Source organism: Neolamprologus brichardi, chromosome 11 (genome assembly GCF_056152115.1).
Source record: "Neolamprologus brichardi isolate AB-2024 chromosome 11, ASM5615211v1, whole genome shotgun sequence".
Lineage (NCBI taxonomy): Eukaryota > Metazoa > Chordata > Actinopteri > Cichliformes > Cichlidae > Neolamprologus > Neolamprologus brichardi.
The window spans coordinates 1,140,405-1,160,471 of record NC_142114.1 but is presented as its reverse complement, the minus strand read 5'-3'; the positions used below and the strand labels follow the sequence as shown (position 1 = coordinate 1,160,471).

Genomic DNA, 20,067 nt, shown 5'->3' with positions numbered 1-20,067 from the left:
TTAATCCTCTGTCTGATACTAGTGCTTTTAAGAACTCTTCTGATTGGCTGCCCCTTGAAAACAGCAGGTACATGCTCACACTCAGAGCCATGGACTCAAGATAAACATGTTAGGGACATGATGCAGGACCACGTGTAAAAAACAAACTCAGTGGTTAGAGTAGCCTGAGCTTTCGGCTCACAGGGGTTACTGGTATATACACCAGCCATAATTATTTGAAACCTTGACCATGTTTAATATGAATTCAATTAAATTTTATTGACAACAGTTGCCTCAAGGCACTTTATATTTTAAGGTAAGAACTCTAAAATAATAATGAGCATCCATCACTGTAACAGCATCAACTCTGACAGGAAATAAGTACACGCTGGATGGGTCCCTCTTTTAAATCTTTGCCTCAGGAACCAGAATGTGCCTGACAGTTTCCGTTTGACGGCAGTCTGTTCCACCGAGTGTGCAGCACTCTGCTACAGTGTTTTCTGATATCTGCAGAGAGGAGTGGCAGCATGGAGCCGCTGAGCAAGGAGCTTTGGTGTGGATTAAGACCGCCTCTATTCATTTAAAGCATGAAGTGAACAGTTTCATCAAACAGAACTTTAAAAAAAAAAAAACATAAAAACACAGCACATCTGGTAGGAAGCATCATGTGGAGCTAAATGTTGTAATCCACTTAAGCCCACAGAACTGAAAGACACAAAATAGAGAGTAACCTCATTGAAAACATGATGACAGCGTGGTCTGTGTAGAGAAGCTGCTGTTGGATTTTTAAATGTCACTGCTGTAAGAGGTGCAAACCGTGCTCGTACATTAGAGCGAGGGTAGAAATGTCAGGGGCAGATCTCTAAATGCACAGTTACAGCATGGAGGGGAAAAAATATGTAATTTCAGTGGACTGACCCTTTATAGAGGGGCCAACTGTTCAAGGATACTCTCAGCTCTGTTGTAAACAGCTCAAACACACAGAATAGTTCCTCCAATCACAGAGCTCCTGCTAAACCAGAGTCCTTACCCATCGTGGTTGTACGATGCCAGCACCACACTGGGGCTGGAGTAGGCGTTGCTGGTGACCCAGGTGCAGTGGACGGCAAACATCATGAGCAGCATCAGCATCAGCATGGTGACTATGGACTTGATGTTGGGGCCGAGGCCCTCCTCCGCCTTCTCTTGCTCCGACACGTGTTTGCGTACCTTCCCCGCCTGCCGGGGAGAAGCCGAGGTAAAGGTTACTGAAACTCCATCAGGACATGTTCGCTGTCCAAACAAGCTGCTAATGTACTAGAGGGTTATTTAATAGTCCTCGCAGAGAATTCTCAGGCAGACAATTAACTGTTGTAGCGCTTTTATAGCGTGACATTTAACAGCACCCTTCAGCAGACCTGTGATGCATTATTCCCCACGTATCGATTTGGAGGAAAAGCAGCAGAAGGATGAGGAAAACATTGGACGTGAGTTCTCTTTGTTTCTCCTGAAAGGTTAAAGGGGGAGGAGGAGCGTAACAGCTACAAACTGCAGTGTTGTCACTTCAAACTTTTTATGATAAATGTTTCCCGTAAACTTTTACCCTCTGATCCATCCAGCAAGTGGTGCACACACAGGGACTAGGACAGAACTTGTTTTGGGGTTTTTTAAACGGTGATTTATTCTGCTCCTATTTTCATGCCTCATATCTGACTCAAGCTTTGAACTCTAAAACGAGCAAGGTCACACGACAATTAAAAGAGACTCGTGATCATTTCCAGCTCTTTAGTTTGATTCTCTGCATGATACACAATCCAAAATAATCCTTATTTCTACTACACTAGTTCATCCCACTCTGAAGCATTTAGTTCACGTTTAAAAAATATATTTAATCTTAGCACAATGACTCCAACAGAGGTTAAAAATCAAGCTGTGCATTTGATTAAAAACTTGTGTAGCGCAGCTCGTGGCAGCCTTGGATTTTAGCGGCTTATTTCCACACCCAGCTAGAATGAATACGCGTTAGCATTCATTTTCCCTTTCACTAGTTTGATTTGAACAAATTCCTGAAAAAAAAATTAATTTCTTTAAAAGCTTTCACTGTGTGCAACAGCTAGTTAGTAGCCAGATGTGTTGTCTGCTATTAAATAGAGAGTTTACAGAACTGTTTCCACCCGACAAAACTTACAGGCGATGAAGCTGTGAAGCTGCAAGTGTTAAAGTTTCTCTGCATAATTTTTGAGACTTGTTATAAATGACTCCAGATGTTGCAGTGAACTGCAGTCATGATCACACTGACACAGATGCTGCATGGTGGATTATAATATATTTGACTTTGTGGTGCTGGCTGACATGTGACACTACAATCATGTCCACCCATTGATGGAATGCCATTTTATTCCTGCGTAGTACCTTTAAGCAAAACAATGACTGCAAAGTCTGTAAAGATATTTTGTGCAGGGAACACACGATGACCCCTGACCTTGTCATAGAGGTTGCCGGCATTCTTCCTGTCGTCCTCGTCGCTGCTGTCCTCTGCAGGTGGGCTCTGCCTTTTCATGTCATCGCCCAGGTAGTGTTCAAAGACGCTGGAGAAGGCGATGGCTGACAGCATGCACACCACCGGAGTCAGAGTCAGCATCAAGCGCACCATCACGCCGGCAAAATATACGGCACTGATAGCATACAAGGCCACTGTGACGAGAAGCAGAGAGACACAAGGAGGTCAGAGGTGACCGCAATGCAACAATCCAAACTTGACGAGTTTCATTAAGTTTTGCATTCAACTATGTTTAGTCACTTTAATGGGACCAAGTCACTTTACATCTGCAATGCATTTGCTTCTTTGATAGCCACTTGAATGGCTGCACTTCTTTTCTGTGTTTATTACAGGGTAAACCTCACTAATAGGTGGAAAGGAGGTCAAAAGACGGGGGTGGGGGGGGGAAGAACAGCAAGATGAGAAGAAACAGAACAGCAGAAAGACCAGTACAGCACAAAATCAAACACAAAGCCAAATGTGCATGTGTGGCTTTATTCATGGAGTGAAAGATTAAAGCCTATCTGTGGAGTGATTAGGAGGGAACAGGTAGAGAGCAACAAAAAAAACTGCCAAGGGAGAGAGGAGCAGCGAAACAAGTAAACAACAAAGTGGTGCAAGGAGGAAAGTGCAATAACCAGCCGGAGGAGAAAGATGGTCTCTAACCCGATCTTTTATGTTTCCATATCAGCAACAGAGATTTCATTCTTCTCAACCAGGAACAAAAACTATGATATAAGCAAGCAAGAGGCTGGTGTTGTGAGTTTCAATGCTAAAACGGTTAAATTAGCACCTCTGAAAGAGTCCGTCACAAATAATGCACTTTGTACAGTCAATGAAAAAGTTATTTGAACCTCAGCTGATTTTGTCTATAATTTCAATGGTCGGTTTATTTGAACAGTGAGAGACAGAACAATAATTAAAAAAAAAAAAAAAAAAAAAAACAGGAAAATGCATTTCAAAAAATGTATAAATTTGCATTTTCAGGAATGAAATAAGTATTTGATCCCCATCAATCAGCAAGATTTCTGGCTCCCAGGTATATTTTATCCAGGTAACGAGCTGACAGTGGGAGCCTTCTTAACTTGTTACCTGTATAAAAGATAACTGTCCATAGAAGCAATCAATCCATCAGATTCCAAACTCTGCACCATAGCCAGGACCAAAGAGCTTTCCGAGGATGTCAGGGACGAGACTGTGGACCTACACAAGGCTGGAATGGGCTACAAGACCATCGCCAAGCAGCACCATCGTTGGTATGATTATTTGCAAATGGAAGAACCATAAAATAACTGCCAATCTCCCTCGGTCCGGAGCTCCACGCAAGATCTCACCTCATCGAGTTTCAGTGATAATGAGAACGCTGTGGAACCAACCCAGAACTACTCGGGAGGAACTTGTCAATAGTCTCAAGGCAGCTAAGACCACAGTCACCATGAAAACAGTTGTAACACACTAAACCATGAAGGACTGAAATCCTGCAGTCCTTCTGCTTAAGAAAGCACATGTACGTTTGAAGATTGCCACTGAACATCTCAATGGTTCAGAGGAGGACTGGGTGAAGTGTTGTGGTCAGATGAGACCAAATCGAGCTATTTGGCATCAACTCAACTCGCCGTGTTTGGAGGAAGAAAAATACTGCCCATGACTCCAAGGACAGCATCCCCACCAACCATTCGATTGGTAGATGACCTGCACTACCACCTGAGTCACAGCTGCCCCTCAGTCAGGCAGATTTTTGCTTTAGTGGATTGAATTGTCTGTGCTTCTCATGCAATGTTCCTTCTCTTCCTAATGAACTTCACTGTCATTCCCTTACCTGCCAAATTTTCAACCAATCAGCATTGGACTCATAGATATCCTCCTGGGAAGCAGACTATTCATGTCCTCTGTAATGTGATGTACTAAATAGAGGACAATTTCATTGATATCTGGTGTGTTTGGGTGGCCTCGGTTATCTCCAGAGAGGCAGGAAATCACAAAAAAAGTTCAATGGGAAGATTCTTTTTTCATCTGTTCTCAGGAGGATACGATTGCTGTTAAGGCAAGTGCTGAATTCCCAGCCTCGTTGTGCAGTCACAGAGCTGTGCGAGCAGACGCCAACACAAGACCACAGTCTGCATAAACTCAAGACCTTTTGTACAAATGAGTTAACGCTGGTCAAGGGCACTGATCTCTCTTAGTGTGACAGCCAACCTTGAAATACTGCAGAATCATGTCTCTATATCGCTATCTATATATACACACACACAGTATGTGACGGTTACTGCGTTCACCAGATATCAACACAATTTCGATCCGCTCCTCATGTGTTAACCTCTTCGACATATCAATGGCTGTGAACAAAGAGAAACTTGTAAATAACTCATGAAAGAATAAAGTTACGTTGAAACCAAGCACACCATTGTTTTTCTTGTGACATTACCAATAAGTTTGATGTGTCACATGGCCCTCTTCCTATTGAAAAAACAAAAGTTGTATCCAAGATGGCCGACTTCTAAATGGCCACCATGGTCACCACCCATCTTGAGGAGTTTGCCCCCTCACATATATTAATGTGCCACAAACAGGACTTTAATATCACCAACCATTCCCATGTTATTACGGTGTATCCATATAAATGGCCCACCCTCTATATATATCTCTCTATATATCTATATATCTACAAATATATATCTATATCTATCTGTCTCTGCATAAATACTTCAGGTTCCTGGATGGATTGTCAGACTTTGGGACCCCGCTGGATTCTGAAAGGTGTTTGTTGACACGATGAACAAACAAGAAGAATAAATGAATCCAAAAAGATAAATTAGTTCTCTGCCAAGTCGAGAGCTCAGGCAGAGGGCTAATTAATGTGTTCAGTGTCTTTTTGTTTTTCTGTCTGCAAGATTACACAAAAACTAACAAGGCTCGATCTCCTTGATGGAGGGGTGGAACGTGGGCAAAACAAGAAGCCATTAAATCTTTGGTGCAAATGCAGTTTACACATTAAAACTGCAAGAAAGGAGAATGGCCTTGGCAGAGGGTTTTGCTTTCACAGTGTCCCTTCTAGCTTCATTAAAACGATTTCCTACATCTGCACCATTTTACACACTACTTTTGTGCAAATGTTCTTACCTCAACCACAAACTATGCTCTATATTCATGCTGATACAGGAGACACGATCAGTTTAGTGTTAACTGTTTAATCATTAATGTATCCAGTGCTCACGGTTGTGTAGACTTTACTTTGAAATGAGAAAGTTCTAATTAAGTAACCACAGCACACAGATTCATTAGAACCAGGTCGGCATCCAAATTAGCAGAAAAAACAAAAACAAGGTGCTAAAGTCCCAATAATGTCAGGAGAAGATAGTGATGCAGAATGAGAAACCGAAAAGGAGACAAGGGAGAAGGGATGCAGTCTGAAGAAATGAACATGAAGAGGGCAACAACACACACGATGACTGCTGCTGAGGAATAATTATATGTGGAGCTCACACACTGTATGTACATGACAAACACTGCTGAGCTAGCTGTTCCAGGACAACTGTTATACAACATACACACATGATTCTGCTTAAGTTGAAGTGAAAATGTTTTTCAGGAAGTAGTCTATTTAAAAAAAAAAAGAAAAAAAAAAAAGATTAATCTTAGCCACTCTTCTCTTCCAGATGTTCTCGGGCATGTGTGGACAACTTTGAGTGCTGCTTTGGCGATCACTGAGTGGAAGCACCGTTCAGTCCCTTTGTACTTGTGGCTCTGTTAATAAACTGGATCCTCCTCCAGGCTGTCAAACCTGTGAATGTTTTCAATTTGAGGAAGCAGATGAGGAGTCAGGGAGGCGAATACAGTGAATACAGCTCAGGTCATTTCAGCCATCAGATCGAACTCGAGCAGATGTTCTCACCCCGGGGAACAAATTCAGGTTACAGACTCCGTTGAATGCCAAAGAAAACAAGAATTCTCCTGCCTCCATTACTGACCTCATGTGCCGCCTTAATGGCTTGGACACCAAACTGACTGGAAACTGCCACAGCTGCAGAGCAAGCTCTCATCACCAGCAGACGCCTAACACACGAGGTGGTCAGTCTGAAGCAGGAGTTAAAGTTTCCTCTTTGAGCTTTAAATGCTGGCGATGAAACTGCAAAGCGCAGAAGTTCAGCTGGGAAGGGAACCAGTTAGAAATCTAAAAATAGCAGATTCACTGAACAAAGAGGCCCTGAACAGGACATCACCACTTTTAAACCAAGTATCATTTTGCTTTTTCAACTCACTGCACTCATTCACATGACCAGTACCTATGAAATGATGATACTGTGCTAGTTATAAACACATCAGCATGATTTCATACTGATAAATAATGCTCAAACCATGAAACTCCTAAATCCTAAATACAGAGTGACAGCGGCTGGAGTGCAGAGAACATGGTTACTGTGTTTTCATCACCTGACAGAGGGAGATCAGGCTGTTCTGTTACTCTGAAAGCTAAGAATGTCTGATATAAACAGGCAGAAAGAAACAGGATTACTTACGATTCCCTTGTTGCTGTAACTGCATACTGATTTTGTTTCTCCAATGTTTGAGTAAATCCAAAAACAGTTTACAATCCAATCAATCTCACCTCAGGGTCTGCTTACTCAAAGCCCAACTCTGAGCAAAGGCTGGCACTACAAGCAGTTTTCTAGTCTTAGGGACTACTCAAAGCGCCACACACTACAAGCTATATTCACCCTTTAACCCATATTCATACAACCCATTATTTTACACCCTTAGTCGCTTCATCCATGTTGCATCCACACATGGACAGTGGGAGAAAGACTGAGTCCTTGGAGAAAATGTAGACATGCACAAGACCTAGAACAACATGAGAGTAGGGCTGCCACAAACGATTATTTTGATAGTCGACTAGTCACCGATTAATTTTGCGATTAGTCGACTAATCAGATCATCATCCATTGGACGTACAGCTTTTTGCACCAGCAGCATCTGCTCTTATATAACTATCATTAGCTTACAGCTTTAAGTGTTTAAGGTATGTGCTAACTAAAAATAAAGACAAGATGATAGTTTATTAAATTTTAATGAAATTTGCAGATTGTTTCGGTGAAGTTTAATAAACTCCTTGCTATCTAAAATATAACGGGAGTATATTCTCGAGCATCTCACACTTCTGATAATCAGCTGTCTGCTTGATGTTTATTCAGCTGTGTAAAAACTATAACTGTAATCTCAGGCAAACCGATTTACTCAGGAACAAATCAAATACAAAAAAAAGCCAAACAATAACATTTAAGTTATCTAAGTGACTTATATATGTTTAACCTGAGTAGCGAAAGACGGCAGTGGGTTTGAAAAGGATTTGCCGGGAGTCCGGTGTTCTCACGGGCTCTAGTGAGGCTTGCCCCCGGCTAGCTATCGAGCTAGTGGGTAACAGACGTCTCCGAAAACGTTGGAGCGCTTTTGAAAATATGTGGTGTCTTGATAAACTGAGCAGATATTTGAGGTTTACACAGCTACATTCTCGCCTGAAAATATGTTAAACGTTTATTTTGTGACCCAGAAAGAATAATAAGAGTAATATTAAAACTAACTAGCTGCCGCCATTGTTGGAAACTGAGCTGGGCTGCGCTATGAATTCTGGGACACAGCTTCTTCTTCTTCGGGGTTTAACGGCAGCTGGCATCCTTGTACGTGCAGTGCTGCCATCTTCTGTTTTAGTCCGTTATTACACTCTTAAATCCTACTACTTATTCCTGCGTCTTTTGGGATCTTACAAAGCTCCAAACGACGCGTCGACTTTTAAATCAGTCGTCGACGATTTTGATAGTCGACGTAATCGTGACTAGTCGACTAATCGTGGCAGCCCTACATGAGAGCAAATAAATGTCTCTGTGCCAGAATTGTGATAGAATTAGATCTGATAATAGATTATGTCTCACTGATGTTTTGTACTATACAACTCCACATGTGCAGACAGAGACCAGAGACTTCACTTATATTCTAGCTTAGCAACATGGCACAAAAAGAAGCTTTGCAGCAAAGTTTTTTTTTTAATGTATTTACTTATTGTTTGTGCCAGGCTTTTCCACCCTGGCTCTCTGGAATGGGTCACTATATGAGCCACAGCAGTCATCATTCTGAGTTGTTACGACTCAATAAGCTCTGACTGATCCATCGGATGTCTTTTGGGAACAAAGCAGACGTCTCCCATCCCCTCCACAGCAGGGCAGGCTGATAACCGAAGGATCTCAAAACTAAGTAAGTTGTGAGCTAGTACTACTGAAAGAAAAAGATGTATAAGAAGGCAGAATGTGTATTTTTATAGATCCAGCAAGGATCTGCATAATAAATGATTTAATTAACATAATACCTGTGCGTGGTGGTGCCTTTCTTTCCAATAACAAGGGCATTTCATTAGAAACTGATGGGGAACAACATACAAAATGCAGAATGCAGAACAACTGGGGGAAGAATGATCTCAACTCCAGCTGAGAGCAGAGGATGTGACTGAAAGCTCCATCAAGCCCAGTGCAGTTTAATCTGTGCTTTTATTGCTCAACTAGCAGCTTGATGCTCACCAGTGTAATGCACTCTATATTACCAAAGTGAGAGTTCCTGCATTAGAGTGACAGGTTTTATTGCGCTTTTAATTGTAAAATAACAATGAGTAAACCTGGGACAGATTGGGGTGATATTCATTTATCCAGAGCCCAAATTCCACCTGAGTGACAGTTACATGAAAGCCTTCAGAGTGCAACAGTGAAAGCTTTCTTCTCTGTCAACAACATCTCAGGAAGGGGCACTCGAGCATTTGACTGGATCTCAGAGGTGGGAAGCAATGAAGTACAAAGACTTCATGACTGTACTTAAGTACATTTTTCAGGTATCTGTACTTTACGTTAGTATTTACTTTTCTTTTTACTTTCTACTCCTTACATTTTATGTGTGTTGCTAACCAAAGTTCCAGCTGCTGTATTTCACAGCACAGCTAACTTCTGTATAAGAATTTCTTTTATTTATGTATTAATCACATTATTTTATTGTATGATGCCTTGGTGCCACTGAATTTTAGCACTTCTCACACTCATGCAGTTGGTGGGGGTCTGGTAAGGAAGTTGGGGGAAGCAGACAACTCCACCGGAAGAATCTTTTGTCTCTTCCACATGTTTGGGAGGTAGCAAGGGAGTGTGAACCTTACGGTGTCGGGATGCACCGATACCGATACTGGTATCGGGTATCGGGGCCGATACTGTAAAATGTTTGCGTACTCATACTCGTAAAAGTTAACCGATACCATGAACCGATACTAACTTATTTCATTAATCAGAGGGTGGCTTGTCATTTTTGTTGTAGTTTTTTAGATTGGCCACTACGGGGACATCCCGCGCTAAACAAGCACAGGGTTAGGCGAGTGAGACTGGCGGCTCCAGATAAAAAAGAGAAACTGGAGGCTGCTGTAGCTAGGCTAAGCAAAATGTCAGCAGTGTGGACCGGAACAGCCAACTTTAACTCAGGTTTTGGCTCTGACTCATTTTATCGCTCTGGATGACCAGCCAATGCCAGTCGTGGAAAACATAGGATTCTTCTCAGCATACTCGAGCTGCGATATGAAATTCCCAACCGCCCATACATCAGGGAGATAATGGTCCCAAAACTTTCTGAAGAGGTAAAGACAAGCAGTGTGTGCGCAATGTCAGTCCTTGGTTTAACGGCACAGTGGACTGATGAGGAGTTTGTTCGTCAATGCCAAATACTTTCGTTATTTTGTTTGTTTGTTTACAATATGGACACTCTGCAATAATTTAAAAGTTTATTTTATTCTCAAACCTAATTTGTATTTATTTTATTCCAAACAGAAGTGTTTATTTATTATTCTGAAAGCTCGAGACAGTGCCAATAGTTGAGTGATATTTTGTTAAATTACAATGTGGAGACTCTGCAATAATTTAACAGAAGTGCTTATTTTTCACTTGAAATTTTTTTTGTGGTCATTTTTAGTAAGATATTATTTATTATCGGCAGAGAATAAAATAAAACCTGTCTTCCAATTCATTGCATGTGTGTGTGTGTGTGTGTGTGTGGTAGAAGTATCGGTTTTTGTACTCTGTATCGGCAAGTACTCAGATCCAAGTATCGGTACCGTATCAGTTTGAAAAAATTGGTATCGTTGCATCCCTATTAAGGTGTGAAACAGCTGTGTACTGCCTTTTGTTCCTGGAGAAGATATTTAACTGAGACCCATGCTGGGCTCAGGGCTCTGCTGACCGTCTGCCCCACGATCGTGCAGGCTCTCCACCAAGATTGGTTTTCTGTTCTTTGTTTGTGGTTAAAGATTGTTAGCCACTCACTGCTTGTCTGCAGGCTTTATTATAATGGAAAACTTCCACAACACTTCACTCAGAGATGGAGAAAGATAAGACAAACAGGACAGGAGAGGAAGAAGAGAGCTTAGATTTAAAGGCAGACTAACTGTGTTATTTAATAGTTGCATAACAATCCTCTGCAGGTTAGTGAAGGATAACCAGGTTTGTGGTACTGCGATGGGTTTAAAATAAAGAACAGTGTGTGGCTGGTGCACAGTGACTGTGGTTATGGTCAGAGTTAGGTTACATTAAGTGTAGCAGAGATTCATATGGATTTTTAGTTGATGCTGCTCAGATGAATTCACTGAATTCCACCTTTATACCATCTAGAAAACAGAGAGCATAAACGGCGTACTGTCAGTGTAGAGCAGGGGTAGGCAACTCCAGGACTTAGGTGCCGGTGTCCTGCAGGTTTTAGACGTGTCCTTGATCCAACACAAAGAGGATGTGTAGATACCTAGAGGATGGACTTCAGCCAGGACAAGTCATGAAACATCTGCTGACATCTGGTTGAATTGAGTTGTGTACATCCACAAAGAGCAGCAGGTCAGCTGATCACAGCCTGTACACTAAGAAAATCTACTGAAGTTCTCAATAGAAATGATTGTGAGTGTGATTCTTTTCCCCACACTGAGCCATTACAACTGATTTTAGGATTACACCTCTGCTGAATCAACTTTAACTCCTGACTTAGGGGTGGGCGATATAAACGATATACGATAGAAACGATATAAATTTGGCCAACAATAGAGATTTTGACTATATCGCTCTATCACGATAGCGCATGTTGATGATGTCATCAAGCTGCGCCTGTTTTGGTCGAAAGCATCGCAGCGGCTACAACCATTATCATCTGCAAAATATGCCGACAGTCATAGCAAAGAGATGAAGCACTTTTGAAATATGAAGAAAGCCAAAAACTGTGCTTCCTCCACTTCCGTAACATTGATTCATTAATGACTTTTATCGAGTGGAAAAAAAGTTGGCGTTCATCCTCCAGCTTCACTGTGCTAATGTTATGCTAACATAGCTGTGTCGCTAGCAATCACGTAGCACAACATTGTATACCAGGTAGTCCAACTTCAGTAACCCTGCAAACGCCACTGCTGTTTAGTTTTGTCTTCATTTATGTCGGAAGTGGTAGCAGAGCTGTACGTTTTAATTAGTTTCAAAAATCTCTCAGTCAGAACATGGTATGTCATGTTTAGATGGAAACTAGCGAGCTGGCCGGTTCTTTGACGTGAACGACGCGAGCCGTCACGTGGGTTTTTTTTTTTTTCTTTCTCTCACCCTCCTCTCTCGCCCTTTTTTTTTCGCTTCACTCCACACGCGAGCCGTGTGCTTTACGCTGGGAAAAGGGGGGAGGGGCGGTAGTTACACTCAGTAGCACAGGAACAGAGCCAGAGGGAGAGAAAGAGAGCCAGGGACAACAACGTCACATTAGAAAGGTATAGTAATCATCCACAACTATTTTCAGTTGCAGATGATAAAGGATTCAGAAAGTTTATTCATGCAGGTCCATATGACAGAGAATATGCATGTTCTTTTTGTTTTCAGATTTTAATTTATATTTAATTGTGTTGTGGTTTGTAGCGTTTTGTGTTGTTTCACTTTAAATTTGTAAAAGGAAAAAGCTGAAAATTTAAATAGTTAAAAGTTGAAATGTGAATAGTTGATTTTTGTATTATATGATTTATTTATTGCATTTTATGTGGAGTGAATAAATAAAAGTATATTTACGGTGGCCCCTACAGACAAAGCACGTACAAACTTCAAATCACGTACGAACTCTGAAGCACGTACAAACCCTGAAGCACGTACAAACTCCAAAACACGTAAAAACTCCAAAACACGTAAAAACACGTACAAACTCCGAAGCACGTAAAAACTCAGAAGCACATAAAAACTCAAAACACGTACAAAAGTCAACAGAAGTGCTCCAGAATGCTAGGTGCAGTATTGAGCTTTTGTTACCTAGTGGCTACACAAGCCAGCAAGTTCCAACGACCGGATTTGGTGTGTGGTAGTAACAGGTAAATGAACATTGTTTTTAAATTCTTTGAATATATATGAGTGCCTGTGTATAAATACACAAACATGCTTTCAATTGTGTAATTTAAGTGATCTAGTAGCTCTGCTTTGGAAGTTCAGTTCATGCTAGAAATGTGTTTTGGAGTTTGTACGTGTTTTGTCTCTAGGGGCCACCGCATATATTTATATATAAACATATATAAATAAAACTATTTTTTTTACGTTAGTAATTCCTTTTGTGCATAATTTTATATTATTGTTAATAATAAATTAATTAAAGCAACAAAACAACCTGAAGAGCCGGTTCGGAGCCGAGAGACCCGGCTCGTTTTAGTGAGCCGAACCGAAAGAGCCGGATCTCTAAAAAGAGCCGGAAATCCCATCACTAGCCGTAATGCTCTGACAATCCATCAAGCAGTGCGGCTTACCAAAGTTGTACTAAAACATTTTTTAACAGATTTCTGCACGCCCAAATCACTCTCGATTTTTGAGAAAATTAAAGGATTTTAAGTCCTTATAGTGTGGAAAATACGTTATACAGAAGAAAATAATATATCGTGATATATATCGTTACCGCACATGCTTGAAATTATATCGCGATATGAATTTTAGGCCATATTGCCCAGCCCTATCCTGACTGTACTCAAGTTCCTGTTTAGAGGCCTGTACTTTTTTACTTTTACTTGAGTAAAAAAGTTGAATAAGTACCTGAACTTTTACTGGAGTATTTTTAACAGTAGTATTCGTACTTTTATTCAAGTACAGAATGTCTGCACTTTTGCCAGCTCTGGATGTGAATACTAAAGAACAGTGTTTGCTCCTCACTGAGAACTTTGCTGCTGAAGCCACAGAAGTAAAAAAACACACATTCACTGGACTTTGTGAGCCTGCAGATATCGACTGAATAAATAGCAGGAGGCAAACTGTGGTGCACTCAGGTCAGGAATATTGTGCAACTGTGTCGTTAGGGTGAGCGCTCATCCTCAAGTCAAAAGACTGCTCCTATTCAAAGGTGATGGACATTAAATGAGCCTATTAAAAAGAGACAATGTTTACTTGAGCTACATAAATGACATTAATATATTAAGTTCTTTGTCATGAGGCATCTTCTCTAAATGACTTTGATGAAATGCCTCCACATTTGAAATACTTAAATCAGCCTTGTTAAGAGTTGCATCACTCTGCTAGCATGTATTTGTCAGATTAGCATTTCTTATTGTTTGCAGTGTCAGAAACACTCAAAGAGAAAGAGATTAAAAAGCTTCCAGAAGGGATTTGATGGTTATTTTACCAACCAGCCATCAAAACTCATCTGTTACAGCACTACACACATTGATGGCTCTCCAGTGCATAATGGAACCTTATTATAGTTGTTCTTTATCGCTTTGGCACAGTCCTTGTAATGTTTCTTCATCTTCAACAAAACAGCTCACGCATGAAGACAAAATTAGAGATAATCTGAAAAAAGATGGGACTCACCTCAAACTTTTCATTTATGCGTAATGTGTAAAGTGTGTGTGTGCTGATGAAAGAATGCGTCTCTGAGGATAACTGACTGCTGTTCTGCATACATCACAATCACACTTTTACAGTCTCTGCAGAGAAAAGGGTGCATTTACCTTTACGTGTATTGTGAGGGGAAAATATTTTTCCTCCAGTGGTCACACAACACTGTAAACAGCAGGTACAGTAACCAGAAAGTGAACGTATACACAGCACTGTACAAATCTGTAGCTCAACACCATCAAAAGCCCATGTGCAGCAATATGCAACAGTACATCACCGTAAGACAACAGAACTTAGAGGACATCCTGTAGCTCCCTTTGGAGCTGCTTTTACTCAGTTTACTGAGCACATCCACCTTCTGTATACTCTGCTGTCTTCTTCCTGCACCTCTCCGCATATTCTTACTCCCCATCCTTTTAACAATCCTAACAATAACTTGATAACTGCACAGCTTACAATTACACGGCTGGTGGCCAGGCTAGCTAGCTAGGTAGCGGGAGGAGCTCTGAACAGACTCAAGAACAGTAACGACGGACAGAGGATGAAAAATAAAGAGCAGAGATCCACCAATATTTTGCTTCTTTTCTGGTTGCTGCTTTGATGCTGGACTTTTATACCAGCTCAGACAGCTCCTACCCTCACCATTACCAGGTGAGATCAAGATTAGCTGTTACTCAGGGCTAACAGGTGGTTTTAGCATCAACACAATCACCTGCGCCACCAAGTTTGCAAGAATAAGTGAAAAAGGAGTCTATTCTAAGTGTTTCTGTGGAAAGATTAATGCTAATGAGCCATATGTCTCCTTTAAAAGTGGCAACAAAAATAGAAGATTGACTTCAAATAAATTACGCTGTATAATCCTGACAGAAGACAGAGTCATTTTAAACCAACACACAAAAGCATTTCACTAAGAGCAAGCCATGAGGAGTGCTCCACGTTTTAGGGAAGAAAAATATTTAATCTGTTCTTACCAAAGACACGTTCATCATTGATGTTCTTTATGCAGAACCAGAGGCCTGCTGGGAAGGTGCAGACGAGGATGTGAAGATCAAAGAAGAAGGACACCCAGGTGGTGGGCTGGTGCTCTGATACCGAAGCGATGATTGGAATGTGGATCTTAGCATAGCTGTGAAGAGCGCAGGAAATAAAACAGTTAATAAAAGGAAGTGGAAAAAAGGGGGTCTCTATAAACTCTATATGAACTGTTGTCAATCAGAACAGTTAACATCCACCCGACTCACTCTAAAATAAAGCAACTGTGTTGATGGTGAACATGTGAGAGCTCATGCAGACAACAGAGAATCAGGTTTGACTGATGTCAGTTATCTTGGGTCCGAGCGCGACCCAATTAGTTTTACTGCACTGCAGCAGAAAACTTAACACCCTTCCAAAAAATTAAAAAAAAATACTGAGGCATGTACGTACAAACGCACATATACGCACACCCATGTGCACATTCACTCAGTGAGAGTTTTGCAGTTTACAGCTGATGCTGCAGTCTGGCAGTTCTCTGTAAGCCCAGATCTTAGAGCAGAGAAGGGGAGCATTATCTGGTTGCCATTTTATGATGGGGCAGGATGACGTGCTGACTTGATTCGCCAATGGCAAAAAAAAAAAAAAAAAACAATTCTGGGAGCAAGAATGAGGGGAGAGGCAAGGCTACAGCATTTGCTGTAATGCATTTAATTTGGCTTAAAGGTGAGGATGCTACTTGAAAAGTGCAGTGATTTCTACAACTGAATGAGAACTTTTGTCTCTCTGCATGGGAGAGGAAAAAAAACAAACAAAAACACACAAAAACACACATGCTGTGAGATGGAGTAAAGCTGAATAAATGAGATTTTCATGGTAAATCAGTGTGGAATAAATCTGCTGTGAAACTGACTGACTGAACGTACCTGCATCCCCAGCATGAGTAACTGTGCTACTGCAGAGTTTCAGTGACTTACCCGGTATCCCAGAGTGAGTAGAAACGCCCACTCCATGGAGCAATGTAACCTGAGAAAGAAACACACAACATCCATATTCACAAGTGCACCAAAACAAACAGGCCAGCATCCACACACGGCTGTGGACGGTCAGTGATCTGTGTATTCTGTCACACACCGGTGGAACAATTAATTGGTTCGCTACGCTCCTCCTGCATGTATCGATCATGAAATTACTCTCTGATGTGGGCGGTGCGATGATAAATGAGAGCAGGGAAACTAATCACCGCCGTTAGAGAGCCAGCAGGTGGTCCTTCTCTATGCGGATAATAGATCGGTGCTTCTATTGTCTCACTGATTCCAGTCAGAGAGCGCCATTGTTTTACACGAAGCATCTCAATGACCTTAGATGAGGGCTGTAATTACCTGGCCTGCACTCAGGATCCAAAGAAGACCTAATGGCACTAAAGGTTCAGGTGATTTCGAGTACAAAGTAATAAAGCACATTTGTCAAAGACTTGCATAACTCACAGGTCAAATCAATCCTTATCTATTGTACATTCATCCCATTTTTTTAAACCCTGGCTTCTGATTGGCTGTCATCTGCAAGAAGGTTTGAACAGCAAGTTGGTGGGTCTCTGCACATCCATCAAACTTACAGTATGTGTAACATAACAGGACGTGCGTAAGCCCACTATAAAGAAACTGCACAGTGCCTTTGATTACATAAGACCCCAGAATAAATACTTATAATTTATGACTAAATTATAAATTATATTTCTGTGACATTTTAATAAGGAAAGTTGCTGCTCCCTCTGTAGTGGGGGTCACCACAGAGGGCAGCACCGCATGTGTGATTTCACAGATTTTTAAACCAGATGCCGCTCCTGAAACTTTCACTTGTTAGACGAACGTGTAAACCACTACACTCCAGTCATGTCCACATCTTTTAAATATTTCATCTAAGGATCCTACGATCTTTTCTGGGATCACAATTCAAAGTAAAGTATCAGTTTTCTTAAAAAAGACAAACATGATGCTGGCTTTGGCAGATGTTACATTTGAAGAACATGCATTTGTCTTGTTTAGGCTCTCGAAAGATTTAAGATCTGTACTGTTCAAACTCTAAGGTCAAAGTCCTTTGAAAAACTGAGGCATACATTTAAATTTTCTTTTAAAAAAAAGTTATACACAGATGTTCACTCACTATACTGACAGAGAAATAACATCCAAAGTTTATAAAGCTAAACGTGTGGAACTAAGATTTGGAAAACGACATCTCTGCAGAGGACTGGAAACCATCTGATGCGGTGAAGCCATGTGAAGCAACTAAAAGTACCTTCAGGGGAACTGCATAAAGCCAAGTCAATCACACTACAATGCAGTTTTTGGTCCATTACATCTTTCTTAGTGAATCGGAATCCATCCTAGCGGTCAGCTTCTCCTTTCAACAAGATTACAATGCTCTGAGAGGACTGTTAGACGCACTGATTTCAACTGTGTGATCATTTGAGGTTGTTTTTAATGGTTCTTCTGAACAGACAAGCGTTCCAACTTTTTTGTCCATCCCATTCACACCAGCTGAGATCCATGAAGTAAGAGAGCCACTTCCCCGTGCAATGCCACGCGCTTCAACAGCACTCTGCGGCACAGAGGAGAGTGACAGCCTAATGATATAGTGAGAGATTTTTTAGCCCTGATGTGTCAGAACAGAGTGATTTAGAAAAGCTCACCTGTGCAGCGCAGTGCATTTTACAGCTGAATGACCTGCCTATTCACTTTCATTCTAGTGCTGATTACAATTCATGCGTAGAAAGCAGAACTATTATCTCTGACAGAGTAAAGGCTCCATCATGAAAATTGCCATCACAATCACGTTTGCTCAGTCGTTCTTGTGTCGTTTCTCTCACAGCATTATTTTTCCCTAATAGCGATGGACTGTGTAACAGGACATTACTTCCTTATACCGCTCACGAAAAATCCCAGACGAACGCCATGCTGTTCTGACTCATCATTACCCTTTGGAGATACGTTAAATGCTGCACACACGTGGAATTGAGTGACTAGCCAACTCAAGAATAGCCTCTGTCAAGTCTTAATAACCATGTCTTACCATGAAAACAGAAATATTATGTAATTATAGGATTGTATGTGTAAAAATCCATCTCTTTGTATACAGTCTGCAGTCATAAGGAATACACAACAAGACTGTATTAGGCTGTCACTATGTATTTAAGCGCCTTGAGGCGACTGTTGTTGTGATTTGGCGCTATATAAATAAAATCGAATTGAATTGAAAAATTGAATTATGGGAAAATGTGCCAAAGACTGCAGCTGCATGACACATTCTGCCCCGACTCCCAGCACAAACTGCAAAATGTTGTAAAACTGCACTGCATATAAGCATGAGCTTGGGAAAAGCTAGTTAAATCACTTTTGAGCAAAAACCCCAAAGCTTTAAAAGAATTTTACACTGATGAGTCTCTATGTCCAGTTTGTGTCCCAGTGCCCACTGAGACCACCGTCACAGCTCTCTCCAGGCAAAGAGCAAAAATCTGCACATCCAAGTAAAATCCTGCAAGTGCAACACCAAAAAGAACCAGAAGATTTGGAAATAAAGTGAGACTATTAGTGTTTTGATACTTTACTAAGCAGGAGCCAAATATTGTGCAGATTTTCCGAGATTTTTTGGCCTCTGCATGATCATTTACACAGGAACGTGTATATCCTGACAGCAGAAGGTCCATGTTCACAGTCTGCATTGACACCTGTGAGGACAAACGGCTGAATGGACAATCAGGAATGGGCACCGTTTGGATTTAGACTGTTGTAAAAGTGAACAAGTGCCATTAACCCTTTAAGACCTACCATAGAACCAAGTCCGCCAGAGCTTATATTATATTTTTACATGCTGTGGAGCCATTTTTGGGAGCATTTCAAGTTGCTATACACCAATACAACCATTACAGCCTAGATTTTAATAATATGTATGAATTAAGTGCATAGTGATTACATAAATTGCAAAAAAGTGCAATAAACTACAAAGAAATTGAAAATCGTTTTTGTAACATATTTCTAGTTAGAGAAATTTAAGAGGCTTATCCCTCAAAACTGTAAATACAAAAAAGTTGCACAAAATAGTTTCCCACCACAGGAAATTTATTTTGAGTGTCTTCATAGTTTTATTTTTGAAATACACCAATTTTTATATACTGCAGGAAAACGAAAATAAATATTATAGTGCAAATTTGCAAAAAAGCAGCATATGCATCAAAATAAACTATTTCCAGCAGTGCAATATGAGTCCTAAGCATCCCAGAAACGACACAGAAAGTCATAAAGTCAAACATAACTTTTAAAAGCACCAGTATAGGCTCGTTGAGGCCCGGACGGTAAAAAACTACATTTCCGCGAAAATGACGTCACTTTCGGTTTCGGGTAGGTCATGGCGGACATGCGATAGTTCGCGCTGACGTCTAATCCAATGTAGGAAGTGTTATGAACAGCTGATCGGATCGGCAAAGCGTGTTTCTGGAATATTATGTTTTTGTTGCTGCAAGCGCTTTTTATGTAGTTTTTGCAAAGCTATATGTGGAAGGAAACTGTGACCGAGGACAAGCTGATGGCATAAGATGTAAGTACAACTCCTCTGGTTTCATATGCAAAAAAAATTATTGCGCTAGCTCACATGGTTGCAGAGCTACCGGGATTTAAAAATAGTTACGCAAAACAGAGCATGCCCGCTCCGACCGGTTTT

General features: G+C 40.9%; 1 protein-coding gene across 1 annotated transcript in view; it reads right to left on the bottom strand.

The window, feature by feature from the left end:
- Positions 1 to 20,067, bottom strand: part of LOC102783133 (dolichyl-diphosphooligosaccharide--protein glycosyltransferase subunit STT3B-like) — an 85,508-nt gene that overhangs the window by 4,492 nt on the left and 60,949 nt on the right. Inside the window, exons 8-11 of the mRNA XM_087847928.1 lie at positions 16,332 to 16,380; positions 15,354 to 15,508; positions 2,441 to 2,652; positions 1,010 to 1,197 (exon numbers count right to left, since the gene is read on the bottom strand). Of these exons, the coding sequence (XP_087704054.1) occupies positions 1,010 to 1,197; positions 2,441 to 2,652; positions 15,354 to 15,508; positions 16,332 to 16,380 (604 nt within the window). The remainder of the gene's footprint in view (positions 1 to 1,009; positions 1,198 to 2,440; positions 2,653 to 15,353; positions 15,509 to 16,331; positions 16,381 to 20,067) is intronic.